This window comes from Theropithecus gelada, chromosome 6 (assembly GCF_003255815.1).
Source record: "Theropithecus gelada isolate Dixy chromosome 6, Tgel_1.0, whole genome shotgun sequence".
In the NCBI taxonomy this organism is placed as follows: Eukaryota; Metazoa; Chordata; class Mammalia; order Primates; family Cercopithecidae; genus Theropithecus; species Theropithecus gelada.
In genome coordinates this window covers 55,915,328-55,942,847 of record NC_037673.1, presented here as the reverse complement: position 1 = coordinate 55,942,847, position 27,520 = coordinate 55,915,328, and the positions used below count along the sequence as shown (strand labels likewise).

At 38.4% G+C, this 27,520-nt stretch overlaps 1 protein-coding gene across 12 annotated transcripts in view; it reads left to right on the top strand.

Moving 5' to 3' along the window:
* The window catches only part of PDE4D (phosphodiesterase 4D), a 1,562,006-nt gene that overhangs the window by 1,494,389 nt on the left and 40,097 nt on the right, over positions 1–27,520 (top strand). For 11 of the 12 annotated variants that reach the window (XM_025387155.1, XM_025387164.1, XM_025387158.1 and 8 more), the window contains one exon: positions 3,921–4,033. In XM_025387155.1, the coding sequence (XP_025242940.1) occupies positions 3,921–4,033 (113 nt within the window). Of the gene's footprint in view, positions 1–3,379; positions 3,835–3,920; positions 4,034–27,520 lie in introns of those variants that run through there. The other variant, XM_025387167.1, reaches the window with a different exon arrangement.

Genomic DNA, 27,520 nt, shown 5'->3' with positions numbered 1-27,520 from the left:
AGGGGAACCTCTAAGCATATCACTATGACAGAAGCCAAGTGCTGGCCCGCAAGAATTGAGGACTGTTTGTTCACAGAAGAGCCTGAGCAGAACGCGAGTGTTACATAGTTCAAAGGTGCCTTGAAGAAAACTGATGCTGCTGTAGGAGGGGACTTCAAGGCTCAAGTTATTTCTCAGTTGCTGTTCCATAGCCCTCTCCCAGCCTTTAGGGAGTTTAGCCAATAGTTTTTGCTTGGGTGTTTTTCTCTGTTTAGCTCCTTGACTTAGCAAGATTTGGGGCAGTTAAAGAGTTTTCATGTATTTTTAAGGAGAGCCACAGTGTATACTACTCTGGCAGGGGTTAGGGGGAAATATTTTATTAATGAATGCAGTATGTGTTCTTGGTAAAAGCCAAAATTAAACTGGCTCACTGTTTTTGTCCTGCTGGCTGTCGACATTTAGGTGTGTTGCTTGGTGTGGTGACTCAATTTCCTGTAGGATAGTTGGCAACTCCATTTTGAGGTTTGTTTGGAGGGATGAAAAGGTCAGTTACTTGATGTCTTAGAACACTTGGGGTTAAAATTCCTAAAAGTGAAGCTTTACAAATGATCCTGAAAAATCGTGGCTAGCTATATTGCCTGTTCGCCTAGGAATTTGGAAAAAAGCAATATTCTCAGCTCTATGCTAATATCAAGAATAGTCCTTTATTTCAGCAACAGTTTCACAGAGCAAACTGTTCTTTACTCTGTTGTTAGTAATTATTTTCTCACTAGTATGTAGATGTGGTCTAGTGATTTTTCATTTTTCATATTTATACAGAAGATGTTAGAACTTAAAATACATGCTTACACCACTTTATGATCATACTCAAATCCTGTCTGTCAAAAATGACTAGTGCATGGCTTGGACATAAAATGGATATTCTGAAATAAATTGTTCCTCCTGTCACTATACTACCTTCTTAAGAGCAAATCCTGTGTCTAAAGTGCATGATGTCTTGAAGCATTAGCCAAAACATTCCCGAATTACTTTTCCACATTAAAAAATAACAACTGAAATATAATGTGTGGAGCCACATCCTGTTAGATTTGAGGCCTGAGTTTGTACTTTTGATTTCTGAAGAGCTTTGGGAACTTGGTGAAGATGGGGGCAGTGGGGCAGTTTACTTAGCTACTGGGAAATCACTGGAGGCTCAGGCTTTGAGAAAGTTGGAGGGCAGGGGAGAGGAACCACAGAAAGCCAAACCTCGGAGGGGACTCCCAGCTTCATTGTAACCGATGATTGAAAAGGTGGCACTGAATAAATCCCTGAACACAATGGCTACGTATCTTTAATCCACTGGATAGGCTAACTATGGAGAGCTCAAATGATCATAAAAAAAGTCAATGTACTCTTAAAATTTCCTACATTCCTATCTTATGGGAATGACAGAGAGAGGAAAATGTCAAAACCAAACCATGTAGTAGATGTACTACCATGGCAAGTAGGTGATGCTATACTTGCATATGGAAATTATTCAGTAAAATGAAAATGATTGTGTTAGAGCCACAGGCGAAAGTATTGTTTGTGATCTTTAGAGTGTGGGGTTACAATGGGCTTTCTATATTTGTGTGTAATGCTTCAATTTTTATAACAAGCATGTAATATTTTTTACATTCTTAGAATTGGGGAAGCTATACAGAACAAGTATTTTATATTTACCATTTAAAATTATTAATATCTTTAACTTGTTCCTATTGTTAATGGGGAAGAAAAAAGCTTCAATCTGAAATTTTAATTCACCTGGCAAGGTTTAGGCAATTGTTTGTCCATCTAAAGCATATATTTACTTTACTTTGGACTGCGGGATGGAGGAAGTAGAACAAAAGAGGCAAATTTTAACGTAGAGTACTCAAAGTGAACAGTAAATAGTTCAAGAATTGTTGATAACAACAAGCCACGTGGCACATGTAACAAATACTTTAAAAGTCGCTCTAACTTTTACAAATTTCATATAAAAAGCTATGTGAAAAATCCGAGGAGACTAAATTCAGTCGATGAATTTCTTTGTTGTGCCACTGATAATTTATGGAGTCTAAATTTCAAGGGCAGAATTTCTTTTCCACCAATACCTGTAGATTTTTAAAGACAAAGACAGAGGATCCCACCACTTCGTGTAAGTTTCTCAGCATCTTCTTTCCACTCGACCATGACAAAGTTTTATAAAATGGACTCTTGGGAGTTTGATTTCTCCCCACTGTGAATGGTTTGCTTATTGCATGCCAATGTAGAGAAGTTCTCCCACAACTGGTCTGCTTAGGGAGAGTGCCTCTGGTCCCCTAGGTCAGCCTTTGTAAACAGAACAGACTTCCCTATGCCTTTGAATGTGGTCTTTCCGTTTTCTCAAAATTGTAGTGTAATCTGCGCATGGTGGGTAGAAACACCATACCAGATTTTCTTCCTTAGCCCAAGATCATCTAGGTCTTGTGCAATTCACAGGGGAAAGGAGTAGTATGCAGGACATGCGTAAATTCTCCTTACCATGTGGTTCTTTCACATTGCTGTTCCTTTAAGATAACTCTTAGGCAATTCTGCATATGAAAATGCAGCCTATTGTCAAATTTGTGAACTATAAAGCGTTCCGATCCCGCAACATTGTATATTTTGTTTGCTTGTTTCTGTCTGCTCCAACATTTAGAAGTGTGGTACTTAGACTGGGCTGGTCGTAGAAAAAGGATGTGGTCTTAATAGAAACGCGGGTATTCCCACAAGCCTGCCTCCTTCAAGTAGGTGAATCCTAAACCTTTAGAAACGAACCCCCAGAAACCCTAAACCTTAAACCCTCAGAAACACTGAGGGTCCTAAATAACCTTGTTTGTGAAACTTGGCAGGAAGCAGCTGGTCCTGGAGACGCAGAGGCTCCAGCGGTCGGGGCAACCTGGAGGGCAGTGGCTCAGTGGGCTGCACGGGGTTCCCGCGGGGCAGGTGCGCGGCCGTGCGCGCCTGCGCGCAGGTCCCTCCTAAGCCCCGCAGCGGGCGCGACCCCAGGCGGCGGGCTGCAGGCGCTCCACGCCGGGTTTTCCGCCGCTCTCCTAGCACAGACAGTCCCACAGCAGCCCCACAGACACACACGCTCGCGCCGCGCCTCCTCGGCTGCACTTCAAAGCGAGTGGCGCCCGGCTGCTCCGGGGGGATGGCACTGCGAGGTGGCGGGGCCCCCGGGGCAGAGCCCGAGGGGAAGGACACGGCGGGTGGCATGGACAGGCTTTTGCAATTCGGAATCTTTTCGTAAGGGGGTTGAGGAGGAGCCAGGCAGCGCTGGGGGCCGAGAGGGGCGTGAGGGGGAGTGTTCCCGGAAAGCTGCGGCGTTGGAGCCGCGCTGCGCCTGCCGCCCGAGGAGTTGAGAAAGAAAACAGGAAACGTGGTGGCCGCGCACCCGGCCGCGGCTGATTCATTCGCTTCAAGTGCCGTGCAGAAGGCTCGGCAGGCGGGGCGGGCGTGGGGCCGCGGCTCCGGGCCGGGGACCTAGGAGATCGGGCTGTGGACCAGACGCTCCTCTCCGGGGCGGACACCTAAGCGCGCGCGCCATCCCCTCGCCATCCGCTAGAGTCGGGCTCCTGGACTGGGACTTGGGCCCGTCGCACAGTTGAAAAGTCGCATAGTGGTTTTTACGCCCGCGTCGCCTTGTGAAAGTTGGCTCGCCGCTCTTTGCACGCCCTCCTTGGAGGCCGACCCGTCACGCCAAGCTGGAGAGACCGTGCCTCCCCGAGGCCAGCCGCCCCGGGAGCAGAGCCTCCGCCCCCGTTGCACTGCCGGGCTGGGCAATATGAAGGAGCAGCCCTCATGTGCCGGCACCGGGCATCCGAGCATGGCGGGGTATGGCAGGATGGCCCCCTTTGAACTCACTAGCGGACCCGTGAAGCGCTTGAGAACTGAGTCCCCCTTTCCCTGTCTCTTCGCAGAGGAGGCCTACCAGAAACTGGCCAGCGAGACCCTGGAGGAGCTGGACTGGTGTCTGGACCAGTTAGAGACCCTACAGACCAGGCACTCCGTCAGTGAGATGGCCTCCAACAAGGTAAGCCCCGGTTCTGCTGTCACCGATGCCCCCAGGCTGCTGATTCCCCTGCCGGCGAGCCCGCTAGTACCCATAGCCCCGGGAAATACAGTGAGAGGTTTTTTAGGCTTACTGCATGTTGGCTGTTCTGCTCCTTAGAGGGAGGTTCTTGTTTCCATGCCTTGCCTCTCCTAGTCACGCCAGATAAACATTTTCCAAAAGCAATTTGACGTAGTTTAAGTACCTCCCAAGACACAGGGTTCCTAAGTGACATTGTGCCCTTGTAGCAGAAACCCAGTAGGGTCCATTGGCATTGCATGTTTAAAGGTGTTCTTGGGATTCCCGGTTAAAATAAGAATTGGTGGATGTCTGTGAAATCACTTGAATGTCACCACCTAGGGCACTCAAACTCAGAAGAGTTCATCGAACTTGGAACCTTCACCCTAATTCATCTGGTTGTCAGGGTACCCCGCAAGAACTGAGCCTTTATATATTCAGTTGGCCATACACATCCGCAGGAAACATTAACAGAGTTAGAAGGTTCCTTATGATCATTACTTTTGTTTCCATTAATCTTGGAGAGAAAGCCCAGTTTTTCGAGGTCATTTAGTACAAGGAGGCTTCAACTAGGCATCTGTGCCATATGTACTAAGGTGCTGGTCTTGGCAGTTAATGGAGTTTTGAGGGCTGAGAAGTAACCTTCAGCCTGGGACAGCCTTAAAATAGCACGGAAGGCAAGGTATAATGTTTTCAGTTTTGCTGTATTTTTTGGATTTCCTGTTCTTTTTGTCTTTAGTTATGCAAGGAGATAATTGGAATTATATATGTTTTTAATGGCTATTTGCCTGTGCATGTCATGTGCAGATGGCTGAAGGATTCAGCCAGTAAAGACTGGTAATGTGTGACAAATAGTTGCCTCTGCAAGATATTTAAGTATTTTTGGCTACCTATTTACAAGGTCAAGAAGGTTATATTAACTTACAGTTCATCTGTGTGCACGTATCTTTCAATGAGTGATACTTTTTTTTTCTACCTTACTATGGTTTTTATCCCACCTGTTCTCATGCAGTTTTTACAAAAATGCCACAGCATAACAGCCATTTGATTGTCTTATCTATTAACAGTGCTTTTGTAGGTAGCATTGTCAAGTGAAAAGTTGGCTTCAAATAAATAAAAGGGGCTCTGTAGACATGGCCAGCAGATACTAACCTACCCATATGCACACTGACCTACCCATGTCCACACTGACGATCAATTCTGTTTTTTGTCATTTGTGCCTCATTTCTAAATTTGGCACAGCTCCTCATCAGAATGACCAATTATTGCTCTCTTACTGGGACTCTTACCCCCTGCTGTGGCATTAGGTACCTTTGTTCTCATTGGGGTAACAAATTCTTAGTTTTATAAAATACAGGGGTTTTTTTTCATAATTTGATTCTTAATAGCAGTAGACATATGCTGAATATGTCCAGTGTCCTAACTGCTAAATGGGAGCACTTTGCCATGGGCCAGAGTTCTTAATTCCATTGTGTGGTTGATTCTGTGTAAGAAAAGGAAGAGCAGAATCAAAAGCCACTTAGCAATGTACAAGCATTAGTGTATGTTTTCAAGATGATTTAACAGTAGTTTTTCAGCTAAATGAATTTGAGCAGCTAGTTGCTTTCCCTAAAATCCATATTCTTCATGTTGAGACCTATGTTTGGATTTAACACTGAATGTGAAATTTAATAATGTATTGTAAATGACTTCAGCTGTCAAGGAATTAATCTGTACATTAAGATTTAAAAATGTTTTAGGTCATAATAATTGCCTAAAATGATCCCTTCTTTTAAAAGCACCAGATAAGAGATTTAGAAAAAGTAATCTTTACTATGAAGGCCCCAAATTAGACTTTGAGTTAATTTACAGGTTTGATAGGAGAGGTTGGTCTGTTTGGTTAAAATGAAATCTAGGTAAAGCGAGAAGATAATTTTTTCAAAATGTAGTCATTCTAGCAATGTTTATGTCTTGTGGCTGAAAAATTACGATATTTTTTCCTAGCCCACGACAGAGCTGAATTGAAAAATCATTGCCGTCACACTAATTTTTAACATTAAACTTAGCTCAGCTTAAGCTGTAGCTTAAACTTTTAATGTCCAAGCCATTCATGTGTTCTTTAACTTATTTATTTCTAAATAAGTGCTAAGCTTACATGACTTTTATAGACAAAAAAGGGTTGGCATAGAAAGAAAAAAAAGCTTTTGCTAAGGGTTGTAAAGTTACTCTTCTTCTTGATAACAAGGGCATGAATAGGCCACATCCACAAAAGCTGTAAACTGAGTTGGAGCAGCTGATCCGAGGGCCCCTGTGAGTGTTGCCACACCTTCAGTCTGAACTGGAAATGTGTACCGCTTGCATCATCTCCACTCAGTTATTTGATATTTCTTGAGTATGAATGAATGAATCTGAAACATTACTTTTCGGTTGTTAGTTTTATTACCATCCATTCTTTTTACATATACGTGTTCAAACCAACTGGTATTTTCAGTTTATTCTTTTAGCCTTTGAAAAATTATGACAGTATTCTCTGTTCTCTCTTGAGGTTTTAAAAATTTACTCTAATAGATCAAAAAGCACAATAAAAACACTAGTAAGAGATCAGGATTTTTAAATGGTGATAGAAAATACTTATTATGAAGATGGATTTAGGTGTTAGGAAGGAGGAAACTGATTCCTCAAACCCATTAAACAAACTGGATTAACATATTATTTCTATTTCTTAGACTTCTCAATAAAAGGCATCTTAACCAATTAGCAGTTTTTAAATGATGCTCTAGGAGCAACTAGCTGTACTTCCTGTATTGGTATTATAATGTTGCTTGCTTGTTGATGGCATTGAAGCAGGAAAATTATTGAATTCTTGGCCAAGGCTAGGGTTGGCTATAACACATGTAGGATGCTTGTACCAAGTGGGGTAAGAGATTCCAGATGGCATTTAATTTGAGTGATTAAATCTACAGCATTTACCCTTATAAGCACATTAATCTGCCTGAGATTTGTACAGATTTCCTTTGGAACCTCATTGCTACAACTGAGCGTAATTTTAGTGAGGTCTCAAAGCTTTGGAGGCAGGCAAACCTGGAAGTTGAATTACGGTTTTGTTTCTTGCTAATGGAGTTACATTAGAGAACCACTTCAATTTTTTTAGCTTCAGTTTCCTTAGCATAAAATGGGCATCATAATAACTGTCTTGAAAGGTCAGTGTAAGAGTTCAAAAGAATATATAAAAAAGAGCTAGCTAATATAGTATCTGACAATAGTAGGCACTGTATCTGTTGTTATTGCTATTATTTGGGTTTTAGGTCAAACTTCATTGGTTGCTTACATGGCTAAAATGTCTTTTTACCATTCCGTTGTAACTTATACTAGACATTTCAAGTTTTATGGAATTTTATAATTCTTAGATAACTGTCTATAGCACACATTTCTGTATCATAAAAATGCTTAAATTATATTTATAGTTTTTCTGGTATAATACAGACATGAACATTCTGAAGTTCTAATTAGAAGTTTAGGTTTTTCTTAAATTCCAGTTACAGAATGCCAGACAGAAGAGCTAACTAAGTACTTTTCCCGTTTTACTCTAAAATTGAAAATGCAGACCTTACTAATTTTTAGAACATGTAAAATATAATAAGGGTTAGTGGTCAATGTGCCTTTGTAGTAAAACACCTTTTAAGTAGAATAGTTTCGCCGTGTTTTTGGTTACCTTTCTCTCATAGAAAGTATATCGAGGATGGGAGTCAGTGGAGAGGAAAGAAGGACAGCGAGCGGTCTGGGCCTCAGGGCTTTCAAGGATTATGCTATGGAACCCTGTAACGTTATCCTCTTGTGACCTAATAATGCACCTTTCACCAGGCCTTCCCTGTAAGTTCAGTGAGGTTCAAAGGAGAAAACGAAATCGTTTTGAGTTCTTCCCAAGACGTATCACTATAAAAATGGTATTTTGTTTCTGCTCTCTAATTTTGGGGGCAGTTTGAGGTTTGGCATGGCTGGAAATGACTGTGTTTCAAGCTGAAAGTCTGTCTTGAAGTTAGAATCCAGCCCCTAAGAGACTTCAGATTTTTCTATACTTCATTCCGAATGTACTTAGGCCAGCTTTACAAATGTAGTCATGACTTCTTTATGGAATTTATTTTGTGTATTTGACTTTTGACAAACCTCTCTAGCATGTTTCTGTTGCCTGTAAATTAAGTTGCTTTGCTGGGGTGCTTTGTCTCAGTGCTTTCTCTGGCTGCTCCCCCTACTGCTTTGTAATAGTCAATGCAGAACATATAGTAGCACTTTTTGTTGATGTATGTTCTTCTGGGCAAGAGGGGTGTTGTAATAAATATAGGATCTTCATAGAAGTGGCTAAATCTTAAGATATTTCCACATTATGCAACCACAACGTAACTTAGAATAGAGATAAATGTTAAACTTTTGCTAAGAAGGAAACTAAGTTAATTGGAAAAGGCATGTTAGTTTTATAGAGAGAAAATAGCCTCAGTTGTTTTCTACATTAACATATTAAACTTTAGATTAAAAAATTGTTGAGTTAATATGCCTAAATACAAACTTTAAATATCAGAAGAAAATATCTTCTATAATTATAGAAAATCAACAGTTAGATGTTTTGAGTTCAATATCTGCTTTTTAATCTACTTAATAGAGGTAGATTGGAGACAGATTTATGTAGTTTACATGTAGTACCTAAAAGTTAATATGAAAGATTGAGAATCCTATAATCACTGTTAGAAAAAATACTTCCTTTGCTTTTCAGTAATAATAGAAGAGGGAAACAATTTTAAAGGAAATTTTTCTTTCGCTGGAAAGTAGAACCCTTGACTTTACCTTAGCATAAAACTAAGGATTAAAACAAATCTTAATTTGTCTCTATTGTCATCCGTTCAGTTCCTGTGCCAGTATTTAGTAAAAATTTAATTATTCCTAACATGTAATTATCCAAAATTCCTAATTTTTAGTTATTCAACAAATTAATCATTACTAGAGAATTTTCTTCTTTTCAGTTATATTTTGACTTAATTTATGGGGTAGTGGTAGTGGTAACTTCTGTCTGAGAGCATTATGAACTGTCTACAGTTTTGAAAAAAATTCCAAAACATAAGGGTTGGCCATGATAAAAGAAGTATTTTTTCTAATGTTATGGATAGATGAAACAAACTGGTATTTTTCGAGATAGCAAGGATGATAGATAATGCTTTTGTTCAATTTAAGAAGATTTCTGTGACAGTTATATAGATTGTAGCTATCACTTAAGATATAAATACATGTTGGATGTGAAGTGCTGCTAATGTCATTATTTTCCATTGATTCATAACATATGTAGAGCTTGGTTTTCTCTTTCAGCAGGAGGGACCAACTCTTTTTCTGGAACTGTAGATTGCTGGGGTTAATCTTGTGATAGTGTAGCTCTAGCAGGGGAGCAGTTTTTACATGGCTATTTATTGTAATAGTTGAATTGACACTGTTCATCTGAGATCTTTCTAGAATATAGAGAGATCAGTAGCACTTTCTTTTAATATTCACATTAGCTTTGAAAGGCATTTGAAGAAGACTCTTTTATTCCCTGTAACAGGGATTGGGGGTATGCCTTGATATTTGCTTAAACAACAAACAGTTCTGCTGTGTCTATTAGAAAATTAGTTAAGTTCAGTTACCAGCTATAATGATAATAGGCTTATTATTTTTTACTCTTAGAGAATAGTTTATCTTTTATAAAGTATTTATTATTATTATTTAGTATTCAGAGCTTCTTGTTTTTGTTCTGTTATACTTTGTATGTGATAAGGATGAATGATATTTACTCCCTGGCCTGGAATATGCACCAGTGATACTTACAGCAGCTTTGTACAGTGGAAAGAACATAAATGTTTTTCATTAGGCAAACGTGGTTTCGAATTCTAGCTCTGTTGTTTCCTATCTAATATTTTGGGCAATAGGCCTTTCCGCTCTGGAGCCGTTTTTTCGTTTATAAGTGGGGATAATGAAAGGGGAAAATAAAATGGAAAAGTTATTGAGAGCATTAGCTATAATGTATGTAAAGCTCAGTTTGGTGCATTAGCACACACTAGGTGCTCAATAAATTACATGTGCTTGCCTGTCTAGAATACATTAAAAAAGAGAGATTAAGAAAAACTCTGTGTCACATATTTCTTGCAATGTAAAAACATAATATTTCTTAGAAGAAAAACACAACTTTTCTATTCTTTAAGAATTTACAGTCTAAGTTAATGTTGCTCAAACTTTGTCATTTTTGAGAGAGAGTCTCGTTCTGTCACCCAGGCTGGAGTGCAGTGGCATCATCTCGGCTCACTGCAACCTCCACCTCCTGGGTTCAAGCAATTCTCCTGCCTCAACCTCCCAAGTAGCTGGACTACAGGCACCCACCACCATACCCAGCTAATTTTTGTATTTTTGGTAGAGACGGGGTTTCACCGTGTTAGCCAGGATGTTCTCGATCTCTTGACCTCATGATCCTCCCTCCTCGGCCTCCCACAATGCTGGGATTTTGTCATTTCTTGTACATTCATATCGGCTATTATATGTTGAATGTTTTAACTTATTTCTTTTTTATTAATCTTTAAAAATTTTTCAATTATTCTTAATTGACAAATACTAATTGTGTATATTTCTGGGGTACAATGTGATTTTTAAAATGTGTACATCATAGATTCAGTAAAGCTAATTAACATATCTATATTACCTCACCAATTTATCTTTTTGTGATGAGAATGTCAAAAATCTATTTTAGCAATTGTAAAACACATAATGCGTTATTATTAACTGGGGTCTGCATGCATTGTAATAGATCACTAAAACTTATTCCTCCAATCTAACTGAAATTTTGTACTGTTTGATCAACATCTTCCATTTTTCTCTCCCTCCTCCTGTACAGCCTCTGGTAACCACCTTTCTACCCTCTGTTTCTGAGACTGACTTTTTTAGATTCCCCACAAAGTGAGATCATTTATTAAAGACAGTATTTGTCTTTCCGTACCTGACGTATTTCACTTAGCATAATGTCCTCCAGTTCCATTTCATGATGTTGTGAATGACAGAATTTCTTGCTTTTATAAGGCTATATAATCTTCATATATATATATATATATATATATATATATATATATATCTCACATTTTTTATTCTTTATCCTTCTTTTCACTGATGAACGCTTAGATTGCTTCTGTATCTTGGCTGTTGTAAATAAAGCTGAAATGAATATGGGAGTGCAAATATCTTTTTGATGTATCAATTTCAATTCCTCTGGGTATATACCTAGAAGCAGGATTGTTGGATTGTATGGTAGTTCTATTTTTAGGTTTTTAGGGAACCTTCATACTATTTTCAATATGGTGGTTCTAATTTACATTCCCACCAATAGTGTAGAAGGGCTCCCTTTTCTCCATATCTTTGCCAACACTTGTTATCATTCATCTTTTGAAAATAGCCATTCTACATAGTGGAGAGCAACACATACTGGGGTCTGTTGCGGGGTGGGATGGGGGCAGGGAGAGCATCAGGAAGAATGGCTAATGGATGCTGGGCTTAGTACCTAGGTGATGGGATGATATGTGAAGCAAACATGGCACATGTGTAGCTATGTAACAAACCTACACATCCTTCACGTGTACCCCTGAACTTAAAAGTTGAAGAGAAAAAGAAGGAAAATAGCCATTCTAACAGGCATGAGGTATAGCTCATTGTGGTTTTAATTTGCATTTCCCTGAGAATTAGATATATTGTTGAGTTTTTGTTTGTTGTTTTTGAGACAGGGTCTTGCTCTTTTGTTCAGGCTGGAGTGCAGTGGCATGATCATGTCTCACTGTGACCTCAAACTCTTGGGCTCAATGATCCTGCCTCAGCCTCCCAAGTAGCTAGGACTACAGGTGTGTGCCACCATGCCTGTTTTTTTTATTTTTTCATATAGAGAGGGTCTTACTATTCTGCCCAGGTTTGTCTAAAATCCCTGGCCCCAAGTGATCTCCTGCCTCAGGTTCCCAAAGCACTGGGATTATAGGCATGAGCCACTGTGTGGGACTGAGGAGCATTTTTTTTTTTTTTTTTTTTTTTTTTTGGTATCTCTGTTGGCCATTCATATCTCTTTTTTGAGGAAAGTGTGTCTGTTCAGATCCTTTGCCTATTTTTAATCCATTTGTTTTCTTACTGTTTGGTTGTTTGAATTTTTTATATATTTTAAATATTAGCCTCTTATCAGATGTATGGTTTGCAGATATTGTCTCCTAATCCATGGGTTGTCTTTTCACCCTGTTATTTGGTTGCTTGTGCAGATACTTTATAGTTTGATGCAGTTCTATTTGTCTATTTTTGTTTTTGTTGCCTGTGTTTTTGGAGTCCTATCCAAGAAATCATTACCCAGACCATTGTTGTAGAGATTCCCTTATATTTTCTTCTAGTAGCTTTACAGTTTCAGGTCTTATGTTTAAGCCTTTATGTCTATTTTGAGTTGATTTGTATACATAGTATGAGATAAGAGTACAGTTTCTTTCTTCTGCAGGTGGACATCCAGTTTTCCCATCACTATTTGAAGAGACTGCCCTCTCTCCATTGTGTGTTCTTGGACCCTTTGTCAAAAATCAATTAACTCTAAATACTTGGATTTACTTCTGAGCTTTCTATCCCATTCCATTGGTTGATGTTTGTTTTTATGTCAGTACCATGCTGTTTTGATTACAGTAGCTTTATAATATATTTTGAAATGAGGGAATGCGATGCTGCAGCTTTGTTCTTTTTGCTCAAGATTGCTTTGGCTATTAGTTCTTTTTTGGTTCATATAAATTTTAAGATTTTTTTCTCTGTTTCTGTGAAAAAAATGACACTGGAATTTTGATAGGAATTGCATTGAATCTGTAGAGGAATTGCATTGAATCTGTAGATGGCTTTGGATAGAATGGACATTTTAACATTACTAATTCTTTCAGTATATGAACATGGGATATCTTTTCATTTATTTCTGTCTTCTTCAGTTTTTTAAGTCAATGTCTTGTAGTTTCCAGTATATAGATCTTTCACCTCTTTGGTTAGATTTGCTCCTAATTATTTTTTTGATGCTGTTGCAAGTGGGATTATTTTCTTAATTTCTATTTTGGATAATTTATTGTCAAAGTATAGAAATGCTAAGAGCAATTTATTGTTAAATGTAAATACTTAAGTGCCTCATCTTAAGTAATGGTATTCATGAAATCACGGGTTTTATGTTCACGTTATATTTTTTCTGTATTTTTTCTAAAATTAATAAATGACAAAATGAGAAAACATTCATCCTTGCACCACCTTACAGCATTTTGCCTGCCATTTACTAACACGGGGCGTACTTTTGGACACACGCGTCTAAATCAGCTGCAAAAACAATTTAGAGACTAATTTATTGTTTTAAACAATCAACATTTTTCCTTCTTTGCCCTGAGTTAGATTTCTCCACTAGAGGAGAAAATGACAAATTCCTTCAGCAGAAATATTCCAATTCATAAAATATTCATTCCTTAGGCAGAATGGTCCATGGATTTAGAGCACCCTACTATAAACAGCCTGCCTGAATTGGATTCATTCTCTGCCTTTTACCAAATATAAATTGGGCCACATTGCCTTCTGTGCTTTAGTTTCCTCATCTGTTAAATAGTTGCTGTGATGATTTAATGAATTAAAAGATGAGAATTGTCTAGACTGAATCAGGAACATACTAGATACTCAGTAGAACTCATTCAGTTCCATATGTGAAGGAATAACATTCATTTTTATTTTCTTACTTTGCGGGGTGAGGATTAGAGAAGGGTGTCTGCCATCCTGATTTCTATCCTTTTGATAAAGTGGCCTAATAATGTTGATAGTAACCAAAGAGGATTATTATGTTTTATTTACTCTTCTCCCCCATTACTCACTTTTTCTGGTAGTGTTTTGTATGCTTTCTTTCCTTTATTTTAATCCTTCAAGTTTGCCTTTTGTTTCTTTCTGTAATTTTACAGTATAGCTCATCAAGCAAGCCTGAGATTTTTGTCAGAATATCTGAAAATCTCTGAGCTTTTTCTAGCAGAAATGCATAATACAGTGGAGAAGAATAGTCTAGCCAGTGTTTTTCATAAATTCTTCCTCTGCATGAGACTGAAAGTAACCCAGGCACACAATATCTCATTAATATTTAATATTAAGAAAAATATATTAAGAAGGTAACTCTCCATTCTGCCTCTCAACATCTTACCATCTAGTATACACACAAATATTTCCTTGCTCTATCAGCCAAGAGAGTCTAGAAGCAACCATACCCCAGTAGCAATGAGCACACTTAGCACACACATTTTGGTTTCTAATGCCATTTTCTAATAAAAGGAACCAAGACTGTTTGAAAAAAAATAACTGATTCTATCAGGAAGGAAATATGTAAGATGAGCCTGGAGCATCTTGTAGTGCCAGAAAGTAAGGACCTGCTCAAACAAACGGAACCCTACCCCCATGGGAATATATTGAAGAGTTTCAAGAGCAAACTGAAAGAGCTCCCAATGGCCAAAGCTAGAACAATTTGAGCAAGAAAATAATATAGTATTGGATTGTATCCCATAGGGTAAAATAAATATCCATAAACCCATATTGATATAATTTATTACATAAATAAGTGGGGGAAGAATAGACAAATCTCTTCCTGTGCAGAATTCCCAATAGCTTCTATAGAGACTCTGCTCTCAAGGAGGGAGAACATAACCCCCTCCACCCTAAGTGTGAGTTGTGCATATTGACTTCCTTCTAAACAGTACAGTGTACAAAGGGGGAAAAAAAAAGAAACTGCAGTGGAGAAACCTATCACTACCTCAACCAGGCTATCAAGGTCAACACTGACAGTGAGAAGTGATAATATGTACCCTCTATATGATCTGATGAAAATGGCACTTTTTATCTGTGGTTTCCCTACTGAAAACATATAACCCCAATCTAATCATGAGGCAAATATCAGACAGATCTCAGTTGAGGGACATTCTACCCTCAAAACCTGACCAGTGTTTGACCAGTACTCCGCAAAACTGTCAAGGTTATCAAAAACAAGGAAAACCTGAGATACCTACAGCCAAGAAGAGCCTCAGGAGACACGAGGGCTAAATATAATGTGGTATCCTGGATGGGATCTGGAACAGAAAATAAAAATGAGAAAAATTATGTGAAAACTAAGGAAATCTGAATAAAAAAATGTGAAAACTAAGGAAATCTGAATAAAAAAATGTGAAAACTAAGGGAATCTGAATAAAGTGTGGACTTTGCTTAATAATAATGTATCAATATTGGTTCAATAATTGTGACAAATGTGCCATACTAAAGTCAGATGTTAATAATGGGAAACAGTATAGAGTATATAGGAATTATCTGTATTGTCTCCACAAGTTTTCTGTAAATCTAGATCTGTTCTAAAACAAAAAGTTTTATTTAAAAAATTGGAACCGTCTTTTAAGGCCTATCTGGAATGTTATGTCCTTTATAAAGCCTTTTTTTTTTTTTTAATTCCATCTTCTTGCCATCCAGTATCTGGGGTGTCCTATATCTCCCACCTCAGGCTCTCCTAATTGGATACCTTTGACTTTCCACAGAACTTTTATTTGTAATTCTCTTAACTCTTAGTACAATATTTTGTGTCTTTGTTTTATTGTTCTGATGAGGTCTTCTACGGTGTTTTTAGCCCAACCCAGTGAGTATCTGGTGCCTTAGACCACTTGGCCATCCTGACACCCTACACAGTGAGTGTCAATATAATAACGTTTTGTAGTTAGTCACATAAATTAGTACAAGATACATGATGTTGGTTAATGTAAATGCTGTTTTTTATCTTGTATTGGTAGATGGAGAGTCTGAATGTTCTAGTTTGTGCCTTTCAAGAAAGGTTTTTTTTTTCTTTTTTTTCAGTGACAGGAATCCTGAGCATTTCTCGCTTATTCACAGTTCTGCTTTTAGATACTCACGTCTCAGAAATTTTATCATAGTATATGGTAGATCACAGTATATGCTAGTCTCATCTCATTTAAATTAAAAGTTTGTAGTGCACAGGCAAAAACCATAGAGGCCATATTCATGGTCATAAACTGTTCTTTCTTGTCTCTACCTATTTTAGCAGTAACATTCTTCTTATTAGTTTGTTCCAAGTGAAAATGACATAATTGAATACTTTCCCTGCTAGTCTGGGAAGAAAGGATGTGTTTGTTGGCTTTTGCCTGTCAGAGAGTATTCTGCAATGTTTGCCTAGGGCATGCTTGCATTCCCATCGGCATCTCTGGTCTGCTGCACTGTAATCCCTATAGGGACAGCCTCTGGCTTTTATTACTGACAAGCAGTGCACTGTGCAGCCATAGGCACCATAATAGGAAACACCTTGGCCTGTCATAAACAGGTCTGGAGAGTAGAAAGTACAGGCCTGATGGGGATGTGTCCATAGCAAAGAGGCAAAGATGCGGCTGCCATATTGGAGTAAGTGCAGGCTAATAATGTCTGCCATCTCTATTTCAGAAAATAACTGGCTGATTTTGAAGCTGCTTTCTGTATAAACAGCAGTGTTTTGGTTGCTTTTTGTTTTTCACTTAAATATGAATAAAGCCATCTTAAACTTAAAGAGATTATACCCTTCAAAGTATTTTGACAAGATCTATAAAGTATTTTCCTTTAGTTATTTTACTTTTAATTCTACCTGATGGTTCCAATCCAAACCCAATAGAGAATGAGAAACAGATATTTCACTATAGTGGGAAATTAGGAAAAAAAGAACCATGCAAAAATACAAGTGATTGTGTGTCTTTTAAAAGAATTATAAATCACATTGATTTACCCAAAATTACAAAGAAAAGTGCATTTATTATTAAGGTAACTTGTGTTGTCTGTGTCTTTACATCAACTCCAAGTTTTATAAAAGGAGTACATTCTTTGACCATAAAGACTTTATTGTATATTTGTTAGTGTTTTTTTTGTCAATCTTTAGGGAAAAAATGACCTGCAATATTAATGATAGGCTTTGTAGCAAGAATTTAGGAAGACAATAAATTTCAAATTTGGAAGGGTTATCACAGTTTTTAATAAAGAGATAAAATTATTTCATGAGTGCTTTAAATATATATAGGTGTCATTTGATTATTTACAAGGAAACCCATTTCACAAAAGAGGCTAAAGACTGTAAAGATTGAACAAAGATATAATTCTGTTAAAAGACTAAAAATTAAGATAGGTTTAGGAAAACTAAAGTCTTGATTTTTTTTTTTTGACCACTTTGGACAGAGCTGTTCATAAATTAGATAATCAATATTTGTTGACTAGTCCACTCCCTTGTTAAAAACTAAACACTTGTCCTCTTGTGTCTTTTTAAAAAATATATTTTAAGTAAGTTTCAACAATATGCTGTGATAAGAGTGAAACCTATTAACATTCTCGTTGGTGTATATTTTGATTTTCTGTTCTTCGTTTTCTTAATCTTATATTGTCAGTACAGTCTCTAAGATGTAAGATCTCCATAAGGGTAAGTGATAATTGGGTTTTAATACATCATAAGGAATCTCCTACTAGAAATATGCCTGTTTCTGTATTGTACATCAGGAAGATTAGTTTACTTTATGCCAGAAGATACTGTTTTTTTCTGTCTAGTGTTAATACAGTAGAATGGCTAAAGGATATATAGAAGAAAAGACAAAAAAAGATGAAGAGCATGCATCATTACAGACTGAATCATCAGTCCCTAGGTAAGGGAAATTTGTTCTTTCAAAAGTAGAATTTAGCAACCAGGCGCAGTGCCTCAAGCCTGTAGTCCCAGCACTTTGGGAGGCCAAGGAGAGCTGATCACAAGGTCAGGAGTTAGCGACCAGCCTGGCCAACATGGTGAAATCCCGTCTCTCCTAAAAATACAAAAAGTGGCCAAGTGTGGTGGGTGCATGTCTGTAATCTCAGCTACTCAGGAGGCTGAGCAGGAGAATCACTTGAACTTAGGAGGCAGAGGTTGCAGTGAGCCGAGATCTTGCCACTGCACTCCAGCCCGGGTGACAGAGCGAGACTCCATCTCAAAAAAAAAAAAATTAGAATTTAGCTGGGTGTGGTGGCTCACACCTGTAATCCCAGCACTTTGGGAGGCCGAGGCAGGCAGATCATATGAGGCCAGGAGGTTAAGACCAGCCAGGCCAACATGGCAAAACCTGGTCTGTACTAAAAATACAAAAATTAGCCAAGTGTGGTGAGGCATGTCTGTAATCTCAGCTGAGCAGGAGAATCACTTGAACCCAGGAGGTAGAGGTTGCAGTGAATGGAGATGGTGCCACTGCACTCCAGCCTGGGCAACAGAGTGAGACTCCATTTCAAAAGAAAAAAAAAATAGAATTCATGGGAAAAATTACTTGTTGCCTTATTTTAAAATATTTCAATATATTGTCTGTTTGATACACATGAATAATCTGACTACAGCTCATTGGAAAACACCAGTATTTACCTTACCTTCTAATGTAAGGCATGATTCCAGGTATTTTTTGTCATACCTCGAACCTTAAATCTCTAATTTAGTCCCAGAAACAGTATACTACATGTCAAAACTTTTTTTTTTTTGGAGACAAGTTCTCACCTTGTCAACCAGGCTGGAGTGCAGTGGCACCATCATGGCTTACTGCAGCCTTGATCTTCCCAGCTCAAGCCATCCTCCCACCTCAGCCTCCTGAGTAGATGGAACCACAGGCATGTGCCACCACACTGGCTTTTCTTTTTTTTAATTTAATTTAATTTTTTTTTTTTGAGACAAGATCTCACTATGTTGCCCAGGCTGGTCTCAAACTTCTGGGCTCAAGTGATCCTCCTGCCTTGGCCTCCCAAAGTGCATGAGCCAGTGCATCAGCCTCAAAACATTTTTAAAGACGAAAACCTAATGCTCAGTTAAACTTTACTAACATCTATGTGCTTCTAAATAGGTGTAAAGATGATTATTTTCTGGATGTTGTATTGGTGGGGAAGATGGACAGATAGAAGAGCAAGTGTTTATTCTCTGGTTGTATTTTCCTTCTTTCCTCCTTTTTTTTTTTTTTTTCTTGAGATAGAGTCTCGTACTGTCGCCTGGACTGGAGTGCAGTGGTGTGATCTCAGCTCACTGCAACCTCCGCTTCCCAGCTTCAAGCAATTCTCCTGCCTCAGCTTCCCAAGCAGCTGGGATTACAGGCACCTGCCACCATGCCTGGCTAATTTTTTGTATTTTTAGTAGAGACAGGGTTTCACTATGTTGGCCAGGCTGGTCTCGAACCCTGACATCCTAATTTGCCCGCCTTGGCCTCCCAAAGTGCTGAGATTACAGGCATAAGCCACCACGCCTGGCCTCTGATTGTATTTTCAAAATATATCCAAATAATATTTTTAAAATGTATTTAGTGAGCACCAGATTCCAAAGTAGCAAGAGCAATTTCAACAAAATATAATTCCTAGAGAGGAATCCTGCAGTACCTCGTTTTGCCTTTTTTGTTCTCTAAGTCATGTCAGGATGGGAGCGTAATTGACCTGGCCCTGGTTCCTAGGAGGAGCACGTGCCCTCTAACGTGTGCACAGAAGTAAACTGAAGGATAATAGGGTCAGTGGGATGAGGAGACCAAGTGACTAAAGCAGATCTGAGAATCTGAGCTGCAAAGGATTTGGAGGTGGGATGGAGGGATAAAACCTTAGTGGGAAGCAGGCAGAAGATAGAGAAGATATAGGATAAACTCACAGAAGGTGTAAGCAGGTTCATGATTTTAAAATTAGCCTGTTAAGAGGTTGCATTGGAGGTCTGTTTTCTTAGTGGGGGCAAAGTGGCAAGGGAAGTTTCACTTGTGGATAGGGTGGAGAGTGAAGGTATAAGGAAAGAAAGTTAAGAGAGAAAGAGGAAAGACGTATTAGGCAGTGTGAGGCAGAGAAAGAGAAGAATGGGAGAAGGAGGGGTCAGACTTTCCTTGGCTGGAGGCAGACTGACCAATGCATCACTGCATGTTGCTGCCCCTTTCCACTGCAGGGTTCATATGGTGAAACCTGGTTGGACTGAACCTTTGGGACAGCCTTAAAGTAAAAAAGAAATCCCAGACAGGTCGGCTGGAGGGTGTAAATGTTTAAGGAAGGACAGTCAGCTGTAGAGATGGAGGGAGGGATAGAACTGACTGGAGACTGATTTATAGATGGTATGTTTCATGAGGCTTGAGTCTTTTTTAGCACTAATAGTTGGCGTCAGCTTCACCTGTTGCCTCCTTGAGTCATGCCCAGGTAGCAGTGGATGGTGGGCCAACTGCCGAGTCATCCCCTAAGGACTGGCTACCTGGGAGTGAGGAAAGGTAGTTGATGGGCTCTGAGACAGCAAGGTACAAACTGGAATGAGGTGAAAAGAAACTGTCAAAATAAGTATGGGTTGATTTGCTGTAATATATCATAGTTATTATTAGATGCTGGGAGAGTAAAATTGAATAGAATGGAATAGCAGATGAAAAACGTGAACCTTTATGCATGTGAACCTTGACTCCATTTTAAATCTCCTAAATTCTGAGGAGCTTTGCAATTCCTCTTCTGGATATAAATCTGCCCTATAGTAGAGTTGCAACCTTGGATAAGTAAATTAATTTGGCCTCCCTGAGCCTGTTTTCCCTGTAAATCAGGACTAACATAATCTACCTCACAGGATTATATTGAAAATTAAGAGAAAACTTACATAAATTATGTAGTGTGATGGGGACATATGATAGGTACCATGGCCTGTCCTTAGGAGGGATGAGGAATGGAACTACTTTTAAACTTAAAAGGTCAACTTTATATGCTGCCATATAGGTAACCCAGTGCAATTGGAGCTTGAATCAACAGGCCTGGGAGAAAGCTTACAGAGTGTGCCTTTGAAATCCCGATACCTAGTTGTGGTGATTTATGAGACCTTACCAGCTTGCATATGTGATGGCCCACTGAGTTGTTTACTTTAGTTTTAGCTCGGTTACCTAGCACTCTATGATAGCCTATTTTTTATTTACACTCTCACTAACTCCTTTATTGTGATTTATTTGAAAGAATATGAAGACAGCCATAAAAAAGACTTTTATTGGAGTTGTGAGGGTCTCCTGTAGGTCTTCACTGTGTCTAAACATCGGTCTGTTGCTTGTGCTTTGCTTTTATCTCACCCTGGATGACCTTCAAGGCTCTTCCAAATGATTTTTCTGATTCCCTGAAATACTGAAATTGTGATTCACAGAAGTTTCAAGTGTTAATCAATATCAAGATAGTAGTTGTCTCTTCCTGGGGAAACTAGAAATAAAAACTAAACATAGCCCCTGTAATCATTGCACAGATTCAAAATGACAATGCAGGTGAGAAACAGAGGAATGAATGAAAAAACCCTAAACCTGGTTATAGCCCCGGGATGAGGTCTTTGTCATGAGTCTGACGCTAGCCATAGCCAGCAAGAGAAGGAATTCCCTAGCAGTGTAGTTGTTACAAGGGAATGACTCATTTTGCAGGTGATTGCTCTTCTTCCATTTTTCCACTTGCTGTCAGCCCTTTACAGAGGGGTCACACTTTGTTCTGCTTAATAGAAGTTTCTTTCCTTTTCTTTAAAAAAAAATTCTAGAAGCACTTAGAAAGAGGTTTGTGTGATCAACTGGTTCACCTTCTTCATTCAGATGAAGTAACAAAGCACAGAAAAGTTAAGGTGACCCAGAACAACAACAGTTCTGTATTACTTTTGTCAAGGTTTCTATCTTGTGGCAAATACAGACTTTCTGGTGTTAAACATATGATCCTGATTTGGGTCTTTATTGACATCATCACATTTTTTTTTATTTTCTGAGACGGAGTCTTGCTCTGTCGCCCAGGCTGGAGTGCGGTGGCACAGTCTCGGCTCACTGCAGTCTCCACCTCCTGGATTCAAGTGATTCTCCTGCCTCAGCCTCCTGAGTAGCCGGGATAACAGGCATGTGACCATGCCCAGATGGTTTTTGTGTTTTTATCAGAGGTGGGGTTTCACCATGTTGGCCAGGCTGGTCTCAAACTCCTGGCCTCAAGTGATCTGCCCACCTCAGCTTTCCAAAGTGCTGGGATTACAGGTGTGAGTCACCACACCCGGCCAACATCATCACTTTTGAATGAAAGTTTAGTTTGGTGATGACTTTATAATTTGTATTTGATCCTTGTCCATTTTTCTCTAGATCTGGTACTAATTTCATGTGGAAAATAAATCACTAGGAGGTTTTCATTTTGTACGTTTTGGCTGCGCACAATCACAACCCAGTCTTTAGGTTTTCACTGAGGGGTTTTTGTTTTAGCCCAATTATTGTATGACATGTATCTGCTCCAAAGGTTCTTATAGGTGAAATGAGATTTTTGTGTATCTGTATTCAAACACATAGATAGATAGATAGATAGATAGATAGATAGATAGATAGATAGCAAAACATATAGACACACTACTGAAAACACACCCAGCCATATAATGTAAGCCTGTTGTGTATTAATGAATGATAGGTAATACATTATGTTCCTGTCCTGTAGAGGAGTTCCAAGGAGTATTCAGTACAGAGGACCAGAATGATTGATCCCAGAAAACGTGCTCCTTAAGCTGGATCTTGAACATTAAGGATTTATATAGGCATCTAATGAGGGAAGAGGTGGTATTCCAGGGGCTAGATAAGGCAGGGTAGAATGGGATATTCATGTGGATTAGCTTTATTGTATGTTTGCTGGAAAGGAAGGTAGTGGGCATTCTGGAGGAGTGAGCCTCTCTGGAACAGAGGATGTGATTATAGGACCAGTGGCAGGTGTGAGAATTGTAGATTGAGGCCATACTGCAGACTATCTTAAATGCCAGGTCAAGCCATTTGCACATTGTCCTATAATTCATGAAGAACCCTTACATTTGACTATAAGGAAAATATTATGAAGAAACTAAAATAAAGTGACTTTAGAAGGATACATGTGGTGGTGGTGTGCAGGATGGATTATATCAAAGGAAAATTGTACTGAAAGCAAAAAGAAACTGTTAGGGAATTATGTGTAAAACTGATAAGGGCCTGAAATAGGATAGCGATGAAGAGAGAGGAATGGGTAAGAGAAAGATTGCACAGGGAAGGGTGAAAGCATATATAAGATTTGGCAGGGCCATAGTCAAAGGAAAGCATGACATTCAAAACCCAAATGATAGAATTATAGTTGGAAAATCATGAAGAGAAGCCAGTTGGGTATTGGGGGAGGACTGGACAATATGACAGTTAAGTTTTTAGACATATAATGTAGGTAAGGCTATGTATGTAAGCAGAAATGCCCTATAAGCTTTCAGTTGTCAGGACTGGATTTCTGGTAAAACAAACAAACAAACAAACAAAAAAAGGCAGGATTTTACTTGGGTATTGTCTGCAAAGTTGACAGCTAAGACCTTAAGGCTCATCTGTGAAATGGGAGTGACAGTGCTCGTTAAAGGTTATTATTAGAAATAAATGAAGTAATTCCAGGAGAGTACACAGGACTCTCCTTGACACACAGTAGACCCTCAATAAACATTAGGTTTTATTATTTTTTATTATGTGTTTTAGGGAACAACAATTTTGTGAATTATTAGAACCGTATTTGGGAAGCTGTAAAAGCCATCTGCATGATGTGTTTTCTTAGTACCCCAAATGGAAGTTCATATGCTCCAATTCATATACATGCTTCCCTAGCTGTTAGGGGAAGGTGATAGCTCATGTTTAGCTATTGATCACTGTTTGTAAGGCTTTTTGTGTTTTTTACATATATGGTTAAGGATCTTAATCCTTGAGCCATATTTTGTCCTCATTTGTTTGTGTCCAGCGTCAAATTAAGTTTAAGGAATTTATAAAGAGCTTCTTCGGAAGAATGATATTAACTCCATGTATTAAAACAACGTTCACCCAAAGTGTAATAGACTTACACAACATGGAAGAAATCCAAGAGAGGCAGACAGTTATTCATGAAGAGTTGTAGTACTCCTGTCTGCCTATCTGTACATTTGTCAGGTCAGTGCATTCTGAGAAAATTATGCCAATTTGAAATCTCCAAAAGCATTCTCAGCTGGTATCTGTGATTCTGATAGTTTACTTATGTTGATAGCATAAGCTGTTAGGAAGATATTGTAGAAATTTTAATGCAGCTGTTTTAATTAGATTGCTTTCCTTATAACAAGTTTCAGTGTTTCTGGTCATAATACAATTTATTAGCTCCTGAAACATAACACTGCTCGATCACCTACCTTAACTCTGATTCTCTCCATACAACCCAGTGACCTTAAGTAACATGCTATGTATTTCATTGCTAGTAAGAGAGGCAGGGCCAACATTCAAACTCACATGAAGCAAACTAGAGAAGCCTATGCTCTACACTATTTTACATCTCATAATTCTCATACACTACTAACCTGTTGCAAATGAGAAAGAAGTCTCATTATTGTACCACTTTTAATTGCACTTATTATTGCCTTCAGTAAAGTCTTCATTTCTGAAATGTCTCAGTATAACAGTACTTTCATAAAAATATTGCCAACTATGAGTACTAGATTCTAATTTTGGTTATATTATGCGGCCTTAGATAAGGAAGTTTCTTAGGCTTTCATATTCCAATCTATTGGACTATTCTAAAAACATTTTAAAATATTTTGATGGATGTAGTCTATTCTAATACAATGTCTTTCAAGTGTTTGAAAGTTACTACTTATTCAAAACTCAACTGTCTGGCAGCTTTTCTTATCCTGAACTCTGTGAAGAACTTGGAGGACAGAAGGTAAAATGTCTTTGAAGAGTAAAAAATTCAAAACTTCATGTATTTACATGTTCTGGTCTTGTCTCATAGGACTCTTCTTTCTCCTTACATACCCTCCTTTAAACCTGTACCTCCCCCAGTCTTCTCCATCTCGCAAATGGCACCAATGTCCATCCTAGGCATTGATCATCCCAGAAGTCTAGGAGTTGATTGTTCTCATTTCCTCATTTCCGTTGTCCAATTCTTCAAGTCTTGTCAGTTTTTCCTCAAGCACTTTTGCAAACTATCCTCTACAGAGACAGCTTTACAAAATATAAATCACATCCTATCATTCCCTGCTCAGAACCTTCCAATGGTATCCTCACACCCTCTGGAAGGCTCATACCCTCAGGACCCACGTGATGTTGCCTTGACCTGCCTCTACTCTCATTCTGTATACCTGTCCTCCCTCAGACTGGCTGTGTTACTCAGCCCTTGTTGAGAGTGCTGTGCCCCAGATTTGGTTGGCTTATTCTAGGTATTCAGGCCTCTTCTCGAATACCACCTTCTCAGCGCAACTTTTCCTTACTACTTAATTTTGTAGTCCCCCATCAGTGTATCATATTACCCTCTCTTCCTTCATTCAGAGTGTCTGTAATTTTTTTGTCTGCTTGTTTATTGTCTTTTTGCCCCGTAAATCCAAGATTTACACGAACAGGGAACTTTTCTGTTTTGTTCGTTACTGTATCTCCTATGCTGGCACATACTATTTAATAAGTATTTGTTGAGTGCATGAGTTAATAACCATTCTAAAAAACTCTGATGTTTAAAGCCCTTTGCTTTCTATAAGAATTTTACTTGGAACCCTAGTATTTTTGTTTGTATTTGTTTGTTAATAAATGTCAAGAGTTCAGTAGTAAGATAGGTTTGGGAAATGCTAAGTTAAACAGAATAAAGTAAGAATATGTATTACAGGTCCTGGCAGAGCCTTGAATATGCTAACATTTGACAGTGGGAGTCTTTGAGAACTATCACATGAAGCTGCTGTACTTTACAGCACATTCTAGGAAATGGTGTTTTAGACAAAAACCTGTCATATTAGAATTGGGGGAAGGGGCACGATACTGACCATAAGGCAGCAGATTCCTATGGACTATATTAAAAAAAAAAAAAAAAGAACAGACTGATAATCAAGGGCTCAGAAAAAAAAAAAAGCTATGATATGAAACAGTGGCAAAAGGATTCAAAAAGAATACAGCAGTTGGGACTAAGCAGTTTTGTGCAAACAACTATACCTACTTTATTGGATTTTTGCATCTCCATCAGCTGACCTGGTACTTACAGCCTAGAGTGAGCATACAAAAAATATTTGTTGGCTATTCGATGATGACTGACAAACAGTCTCCCAGGATCACCATGAAATAACTAAATTGAGTTTGATTTATTTAAAAATGACAGGTAACAAACTCCACCTGTCCCCTTAAATTGATACAAATAAAAATAAAACAGAAAGGACAATATTTTAAATACTTTATGGAACTGTTTATTACAAAGAATTAAAATTAATAATACTTAAAGGAATACTTTGACTATTATTTTATCACCTAAAGGCTTTTCTTATTATTTTATTTTTGGAGGCAGAGTCTCTGTCACCCCAGCTGGAGTGCAGTGGCACAATATCAGCTCACTGCAAATTCTGCCTCCTGGGCTCAAGTAATTCTCCTGCCTCAGCCTCCCGAGTAGGTGGGATTACATGCATATACCACCACGCCCCACTAATTTTTTGTATTTTTAGTAGAGACAGGGTTTCGCCATATTGCCCCGACTGATCTCAAACTCCTGAGCTCAGGCAATCTGCCTGCCTCAGCCTCCTAAAGTGCTAGGATTACAAGCGTGAGCCACCATGCCCTGCCAACCTAAAGGCTTTTCACAACTAGGAATTTACTGAATATTGTATTATTAAAGCTAATGTGGACCTTGGATAAATGTATGCCTATTTTCTGGGAAATAACGGTGGAGCTCTTTAAAAGGATAAAAATGATGTTTTACCATACATAACTACGCCTGAGATTTTTGTTTTGCATTTATCTTTGGGTAAAGTTGTAAAGTTAAGTAAATCTGGAATTGAAATAATTTGATAACATCAGCTAATATTTTTCATAGTTAGATTTTTGAGGTATAATTTACGTAAGAGTTACTCTTTTTAGAGGTATAGTTGAATGCATTTTCACAAATGTATACAATTGGATAACCACCACCATCGTCTAGATATATATGTAACGTATAATTACAATATATGTGTAATATATAATATAGGATATTTATACCACTCAAAAAGTTTTCTGTTACTTTTTATAGTCTTTCCCCAAACCCCACTCCCAGTACTGATTGTCCCTGTAGTTTCGCCTGGCCAGAATGAATAATACGTTAAAGATATAACCTTTTGTGAATGGCTTCTTTCACTTATAATACTTTTGAGTTTTGAGTTGAATTATAAGTTTCACTTACAATACATTTTGTGTTATTGCATCTATTAGTAATTTTTTTCATTTTATTGCTTTTAGTGTTTCATTTTTTTCCAGTATGTCATTTTATGAACACAATTCGTTTACCCATTTACCAGTTGACTGATACCTGAACTGTTTCTAGGTTTCTGCTATTATATAGAGAGCTGCTATAAACATTTGCATATAGGTCTTTATATAGACATATGTTTTCATTTCTCATGGGTAGATACTTAGAAGTAGGATTGCTGGGTCATATGGTCAATCTACTTTTTAA